We start from the raw sequence: 8,851 nt of genomic DNA, 5'->3' as shown, positions 1-8,851 counted from the left end.
GTAGAATGCGACAAGACAAGTGTGTTCATTTTATATTAATTATGGTGGACTTAACAACATGGTGGATTAATTTTTTCTTAACAATACCTTTTGGTGAAGTAAAAGGTGAAAAAAAAAAATGTTATCCCGTTCACTTTTTATGACCATAAGTAAAAACATTGAACGTTAAAGTTTTCAATGGTGGTGCGTATGCAAAATTCACACGCAACGGAATATAATTTTTTTACTTGTTTTAGACTATTAGTGTAAAAAAATGACGATTTTTCCCCTTTAATATACTGCCTTAAGACTTACTATACTTACGCAGGAAAGCAGTTTGCGGTAAAAAAGAACAACAACAAACTCAAACATATAGTTATCACACCAAAGTGACAAATCATAATTGAAAAGTGATATAATTGAAAAATGAAATTAGTAGGAGGTAGTGTGTAGGAAAAAGGAAAATAGAAATAAACTTGAATCCCAGCCCACATTGCTTTCCGTTTAATTGACAAGGTTTCGCTTTCTTGTGCAGAAAATTTTACAAAGTAATGTGAACATTAATTATCGTCAATTAATTAATTAATCAATTTTTAGAGAAATGGATACCTTTTATATTGGCAAACATTATCGCGTTTCATTCCCTTATCAGAATATAACCTTAATTTGTTTGTAAAGTTGTTACGCATGGTTAAGCAGGCATTAGTTTTTGCTATTTTCCGAGCAAAGGAAATATAAAAGAAGTCAGACAACGATACGGTACAATCCCCTTTGTTGTACTTGGCAACTGTGTTGACAGGTTCATATGATTTCCGAATATTACCCGCCATCACACAATGTGTGCCAATAATTTATATATGCAGTCGTTTTAGTAACGGTACTTTTGTTCTTTTTGAAATACGTGCAACACGTGCTTTGTTGATTAAATGTTCCTTTTTGACGAAAAACAAAAAATTCCCTTAATAATCAGTGCTGGCTTAAAACATGTTACGACGACTCTTTGCCGTCGGCAAAGTAACTTTGTAGGTTATGTGGTAACTTGAAACAAAGTAAATGACGCTGAACCCAATGACGGTCACTGAAATTCGACAGTAGTTCCAAAAAACGTAAAAGTGCCGAAAAGTGAAGTTACATAATATAGCTGTAGCTTCAAGGAGATCAAAGGAGAGCCCATCCACCATTTTGACATAAACGTTTGTCCACAAGAAAGCTCTGCTGGGAGTGAGTGCACCGTTTGCTTAGTTCTGACCAAAAACAACAACGTGTTGGAGTCTTTAGGCGACGAAAAAGGAATTGCTTTAAGCAATGTGTGACAATGAATGAAACGGGAATTCATCACTTCATTCGAGGGGCGAACAGGTAATTAGTCGAGCGCAGAGAAACCGCCAAGAGCTATCCAAAGCGACCTAAAACGCAAAAGTTGACTTGGGGGGCTATGGCGTCCTTAGTCACCCATCGTATTCACCTGACATTTTAACATCTGATTATTACCTGTTCAGATCTCTGCAAAATTATCTAACGGGAAGAATATTCAAATTTTTAAAAGTATTTCTAAGGCAGTTACCGACTATTTTGACTCCAAGGACGAGAACTTCTACAACACAGGAATTCACAAGTTACCTGAAAGATGGCAAGAGATTGTAACAAATAACGGATCATGTATAATTGATTAATAATAAAAACGTATTTTTATAAACGAATTCAAATATTTTCTTTAAAATACGGCAGAACTTTCCCTCCAACCTATTATAATGTGAACATAGTGCAGCATTATAAGTTTGAGTGACCAAATTGCAAAAAAGGCCAAGTTAGACGGGCGATGTATTGAGTTATGTGATAGTTTCATATATGTTTAATAATAACGTGCAATAATGTTCAATAACAATGATGTGTAATGATAATAATGTTCAATAATGTGCAATGTTGCAATGTCTGCTCAATAATATTTTTTTGTTGTCATTATTGACCATTTAAAATTGGGACATATTAAAAATTGTCAAACATTATTACTACGATTGAATGAATATTACTAAACATTATTATTTTTCACCATTATTAAGCATTATTATTATTATTATTATTACTATTATTATTATTATTGCGTAGTGGCGTTGCTTCGTTTTTGTATCTTTTTTTTTTATTTTCAGTTATCTAGTTTAAGATATGCAAACTTTGCATATCTCTTGTAACGCAAAGTTTTACTCTAGTTAGTATAACGTAGCTTAACGTAATCTACTCCAATATAATTTTAGTTATAACATAATTTATCTGGTAACCCAAATTGGTAAGATAATCTGTATCCGTATCTAAGCAGAAATAACTTACGCTGTAAGTTAGGCTATGCAATAAGAATTTTCAATAATTATAACAGTCAGCAATCGGTTGTCAACAAACTATACGAATACTTACTTCGAACTTAATACTGGAAAGTCTAGTGAACTTAAAAACTATTTTCGTATATCATAACAATTGATTACTAAACATTATTGTTATTACATATTATTATGTGTAGGGGGATGAATTCAGTTTCAAAATCGTGTTATACAAAACCATAAAATATAACTGATTAACAAGAAGAACATAATAAGTATTCCGTTTATTGGTGAAAATGACAAAGTTATACGATGTACCAATGTAGACAACGACTAAATTCGACGATTTTGAGCTTCCTCTCCGTAAAACAGTAGTTTTCCTTTTAGAATTATCGATTTGTTACACATATGCTGACGTTCATCACGAAACGCTGAAAATGGCATTTCCGTCCTTGATTACTTTTGTTGTTTATTTTGAAGAAATCTCCTGTCGAAGCCCACCAAACACTTTCAGAGCTCTTGGCGACGCTGCTCCAACTGTCGATTTTGATTTCAACAGTTGAAAACCGATGATTTTGATATCAGTGGCAAAGAAAGGCTTTGAGGGTCAAACAAAGTTCGAAGACAATGAAATGCGAAACTTATTAGATGCAATTCCAGGCCAAACTCTTAAGGAACTATTGAACAGCTTAGCAATTGATTAATCAACTCTTTCTAGACGTTCACATGTGATCGGGAAAAACAAAAAGGTGCAAAATGTTTACCATTCGAATTGACTGAAAATGCGATTTCAAACCGTTTTAATACGCGGTTTCAATGCTTACCAGGCAAAAGCGGCATACTGCGACTGGCAACGAAAAGTGGACCTACTACGGAATCATGAGTTAGTCTAAGATACCCATCCACATCGACGCCGAGGCGAAATATTCATGCTTACAAAGGTTGGCTGTGCACATCGTGGGAACAGCAATGTGTGGTGTATGACGAGCTAGTAAAACCATATGAAACTGTTACTGCGTGAAACTGCTTCTCTTTCTTGGTCTGCTAGCGTTTATTTGCATTTTTTATGAGAGGCATGACAACTTTTAAGTGTGAATAGAGCAAGCAAATATAGGTGTATGGTGTTTGTAGTATAAGCGAACACGTTAAAGCGTTAAAACATCTAACTGCGTGAGTTGCTAAAGAGAAATCATAAGGTGGTAAAGAGGATCAAACTTAACAATGCCGAAAATTTCTATCAAAGTGATTTTTTTAAACAAAAGAAATAAGAAACAAATAACAAAATTATATTCAATCGTAGCCGAATTTTTTATAGCCATCATCGCAAAATAAAAGATTTGTCGCAAAGGCGTGGGGGCGTTATAGGCATGTCCTTTGAAAAGTTGGGATAATTGTCAAATTCTTTTGCAAATTTGTAGGCGATATCATGACTTTCGCTAATGGCAGAAAGTTTACCACAGATACTGCCCAGTTGTGGACAGACGAATAAGCGAACATGTTTAGATTTATTCCAAACTTGAAACTGGCCAAGAATTTATGTACTTTGTGGGACTCTTGAAACTTGCTTTTGCGCGTTATAAAGGTATTGAGAAAACAATTAGATCTTGATACACTAAAATATTGTGTGGGCATGTTCAATTTTGCCCTCTTTTTTGTACAGGTACTTCAGCGTCACGCAAGAAATACGCGTTCAAATTTTTGTATATTTAACGGGGGATTTAAAAAGTCTCTGCGGCTCACGAGATGGTGTTGATGCCTATATTTGTGCCAACGCCCCCCTAATTGCCTAAATAGCTCTTGCCAATTATATATCGCGTTGATAAACTGTTCCTCCATTTCAAATCAATTTAATTTTATTAGTTAACAATTTAATTTAATTTTCTCAATCTAATAAAATAAAATTTCTCCTTCCTTGTTGCTCCTTTTTTTTTTTGACAAAGTCAGGCTAAAATATTAACTCTATAATTATGTTGTGTCTTCGCGAATATATAACACACTTTTGCTTTTCAAAAGCCAACCGAAATTTTAGAAATTTTCCAAGGATTTGCGTTCACGTACAATGCAACGCAAGCTATATTTTCATCTACATTTAAATATGCACAATTAATTTTAACACAATGTATGTTACACTTAACGAAGCAATAACTAATCAAGTTGGAGTCTCTATCAGTTAACAAATTTAGCCGAATACACAAACCCCCGGAAAGATTGTTACATTTGTTGATTATTATTTCTACTGAACTCAAATAGAAATTAAGTTAATTTTTGGTTAAAAAAGAAACGAAGAAAAAATAGCGTAGATTAAAACAAAACCAATTAACTGAACATACTTACAAAATAGTAAACTTTGTAAAGCGCACTTTCAATAAAGCACCGTTTGTAAGTTGTGCTTACAAAAAGCTGCTTTTGTAAAAGATTCTTGTAAAAAAGCTTAAATAAATTAACGCCATCTCCTAAAGGAAATATTAACGTATTATTTCATTCGGATAAATTACTGGGCGAATTGATTCCATTAAGAAACCTAAAAACGGAAAAACGAATAACTCTAGAAAAGCGTAGCAAGTCAACAGAATACAGAATGTTTGGTGAATGTGTACAAAAAACGATGTCATCTATCAGAAAAGCCGATAAAAAATTAATGTTACGCGTAATGCGTCCCAAACACCTTACAGACCATGGTAGGTATATATTTTGATCATAATGCAAGTTAGCGATTTATAGAATATCTTTTGATCATATATCATGTTAGTAAGCTGTTTGTAGAATATATTTTGACCATAATTCATGCAAGTAGCTAGTAGGTATTGTTGAGTCGATTAAAAATATTTCTTAAAGTTTGAGAAAATACAGTTCTAGATACTGAGGAAGTTGGCATTGGCTTGACCATTGTATACCGATTTGAGCACAGCACCTTTCGAATTTTGACTTGCTTGAAATGATGATTAAAAATATGGCTATCATAATATTATAATTTATAGTTACCCGAAAATGCATTTTATACAAAAGTATTCTCGAACCTGTTTGAATCTGCGACCTAGCACTTTAGGCAACATACGTAATATGGTGGACACCACGACGTGATGGATTCATCTTTTTTATTAGAATATTATCGATATTAGTATTAAATATAAGAACTTGGAGAGTAGTATGTTAGTTATGGCCGACGAAACGACGCGATGGATTATATTTTCTTAACAATACCTTTTAGTGAAGTACAAGGCGGAAGATACATTTTATAACATTCATCAAGGACTTTTTCTATGAACGACTTCCTCACATTTTTAGAAATTTGCTACCATGGTGCAAAGATTCTAGCATTTCACATAATTTTCCTCTTTGCTAGATACTATCGAGTACAGGGAGACTCTGAGTACCAATGCTATGCGGTTTTGAAGTATAAAACCAATTAGTAGCATCTCTAAATTTCGCATTAGTCTCGTTTTCTTGAATCAATCCATGAACTTCAGTGAACAGTGAGCACTTTGTAAGCGAACTTAATTTGCTGCTAAAAATCAAATCAAATTCCATCATTAAAGCAATTGCATTAGTAATGTATATATATTTAGGCGACAACACGCAATTCTGTAAGGAACGAATATTAAATACCGAAGTAAATGAAGAAATAAATATCAATAAATGAAAGAGATTTATCTAATAATACGCTCTGCATTGAACCGGTTAAGCAGTTTGCCATTTAAATACTTTACCAGAAATTAGTTGATTTCATACGTATTTGTGTAACACAGAGTGTTTTCAGATTTATATTACTACAAGTTTTAATTACTGTTAGCGCTCAAACTATTTGCGCCTACGTTTGTAATTTATAAAAGCATGGAAATCTTTGCTTAACTGTAAAAATAGATTCAGAGGCATTTCAGACTCACGGACATAGAGGGGCAGACGGACATGCTTTATGGACTCGACATTTTACTTACTTTGTGAAGTCTCTGAAGCTTCCCTCGATGATGGGTATAAAAATATAAAAAATTTGTTCATTCAATTGATACCTAATTAGTGCTGGTCTCTGAATGGGTTTGTTGACAAGCAACTCTCAGTTGTTTCAACAAGACAATGCGTTATATCACACTCCATTGCTTCTTCAGAATTCTTTCGCCGGCTATGTTCGGCCGAGCAGACAACAACTGACCGTTGAACATATTAAAAGAAATTTAACACAGATGTTACTTAGGATAATTGATTTTTATTTTATATTTAAATGTTCAAATAATTTGATTGCTAATCTCAAATTACATTAAAATTTAAGAGAGCTTCGTTCTTCGTTATAATAGTCTTTAAAAATTGTTTTTATAACGACTTTCCTTCAAATTGATTATATAAAATGTAAATTGTGTTTATACAGCTTCGATCTTCATTTCGAAAATTAGTCTTCCGGAGAGAAGTAAGAGGAAACTTTTGTTGGTTAATTAGCAATCGATCATGTTAAAATGACTAATTTTGAAATACTTATGTAAGAGCAAAAAAATAGCGGAATAGCGGTATTGATTAAAGCTTTTAATTACAAAATAAACAAAATAGTCTCGCAATATATTGTGTTTTGCAATTATAATACAAAGATACAAACATTAGAATCCCTATAAGGTAAATGTGCTTACCACCGGTTTACAAGAGATTCTAGTGCAGTCTAAAATGCCCACTCTGGCATTGGTCGAATTTTGAAAGTCATCAAGGTCAAGAGATCGTACACAATTCGGAGATTTGGTTGTATTTCGCGAAGCAAAATTGAAAATAACTGAGAATGCCATACGAACACCTTCACAATAAGGAAAACGGTGAATAGAACTGAATGCACGAACATTTCGAAATAAGTTAGCCCCACGGAAACCGGAAATTTATCTTTTCCTTCCTTCTTGCGTTTCTGCGAATCGAAGAATCTCGGCAAAGCCTATTCGTTTCAAGTAAACAAAATTCCAGTCTTCTAAAGAACATGAAATCTATCTCTATCTATCTAGATTATTAGTAATTGTTATCATTATGATTACGATTTTTGTAACTACCACCCAGCGTGTACATATTCTTGATCAACATTAAATTCGAACATATCGGTCGGCCCGTCTGCCTCCAACCCCCGGGCCGCCCGTCCCTTTCCCTAGCGTCAGTAGTAAAAGTACTCGTCGTCAACAAAATGCAAACATTGTCAAAGGGTTGGACGTTGGTATTCAATATAAGCCAGATCGTTGCTCATAAAGTACAACTTGCGCCTTTAATAGTACACAGGGTAATATTTAACTTTTTGTTTTTTTCTCTAGTCTTTTTAAGATAAAAATGATAAACCGCATATAATTTTCTTATTTTTTTTGCTTCATGTAGACTTTTGAACTGTTAAGCGAACTTGAATCACTTCTTTAAAGATTCAGTTACTTCGATAAAGTTTTTCAATCTGCAAACATATTCCAGACTCTGCGGTTAAGAGGAAAGTTTTTTTAGAATAATGCAAAGGAATTTTTGTCTTAGAGGTGGTTGAAAAATGAAATTTTCTTAACATCATGATCAAACCGATTTGCGCTTGCAGTTTACCAAAGCTCTTACCAATACAATTGCGAGGCCCTTCACCAAAGGGTAGAAACGAAAATGCAGGATGTTTTTGCGGCATTGCAGCAGACGAAAAACGGTCTGGATTAAATTTTTCAGGTTCTTTAAAATATTCAGGATCGTTTTGTATAGCATCGATGGGTATAATTACACGCAATCCTTTTTCAAGGATGAGATCACTATTTGGCAAACGATAATCTTTCACACAAACTCGTGGCAGTAGAGGAGCAACCGGATATTTGCGCAGAGTTTCTAAAATGAAACGGTTAAAGGTTAAATATCTGAAGCTAATATATCCCATCAGAATTACCGTTGAAAACTTTTTCCATATAAGTCATTTCCTTTAAGCTCTCATAGGTTATCTGAGAGTTGTATTTTTCTAATACTGCCAAGATTTCTTCTCGTAGTTTCCTTTGAATATCCGGATTTAAAGCCAGTTCATATAAACAAAACGACATTGTTGCGGAAGAAGTATCCAATCCAGCCAAAAAGAAAACTATTGCCTGAGCACATGCTTGCTCAAAGGTTAAGCCACTGGACATATCATCTTCTTCTATGCGTTGGCCTTGTTTTACAAGTTTTTCCCTCTTCTCTATCAAGTCAATCAATAAATCCATAAAGTCATTACGTTTTGTTGGTTTTGCTTTCCTAAGCTTTATTGTTTCCTTCACTACTCCCATGAAAAAAGCAGTGGTACCTTTACCAAAAGCTTTCATTCTTAACCGGCGCGCCAAATCGGGATTAGTAAAAATGAGGCTTTGAATGAGCAAAGAATAGCGGGGACGCTCGAAAATGTTGCGGCTCATTTTACGAAATTTACACATGGGATCTTGTAGGCTATTGCACTCAATGCCAAATGCGCATTCTCCAATCACGTCGGTAGTGAAACGAGCACATAAATCTTTCACCTCAATTTGACCGGCTGCCTCATTGACGATAAATTCACATGCTTGCTCCAATCTTTCGGCTACATCAACGATTGTGGAAAACATGTGTTTCACTTTACCGCT

The 8,851-nt window shown here is 34.1% G+C and overlaps 1 protein-coding gene across 1 annotated transcript in view; it reads right to left on the bottom strand.

The window, feature by feature from the left end:
* Positions 1-7,662: 7,662 nt before the first annotated feature.
* LOC119636334 (probable cytochrome P450 6a13) overlaps positions 7,663-8,851 on the bottom strand; it is an 8,300-nt gene continuing 7,111 nt past the window's right edge. The window contains exons 4-5 of the mRNA XM_038031636.1: positions 8,152-8,849; positions 7,663-8,093 (exon numbers count right to left, since the gene is read on the bottom strand). Coding sequence (XP_037887564.1) covers positions 7,663-8,093; positions 8,152-8,849 — 1,129 coding nt within the window. The remainder of the gene's footprint in view (positions 8,094-8,151; positions 8,850-8,851) is intronic.

Source organism: Glossina fuscipes, unplaced genomic scaffold (assembly GCF_014805625.2).
Source record: "Glossina fuscipes isolate IAEA_lab_2018 unplaced genomic scaffold, Yale_Gfus_2 28, whole genome shotgun sequence".
NCBI classification, from domain to species: domain Eukaryota; kingdom Metazoa; phylum Arthropoda; class Insecta; order Diptera; family Glossinidae; genus Glossina; species Glossina fuscipes.
The sequence above is the reverse complement of the archived record's forward strand: the minus strand, read 5'-3'. Positions and strand labels throughout refer to the sequence as shown.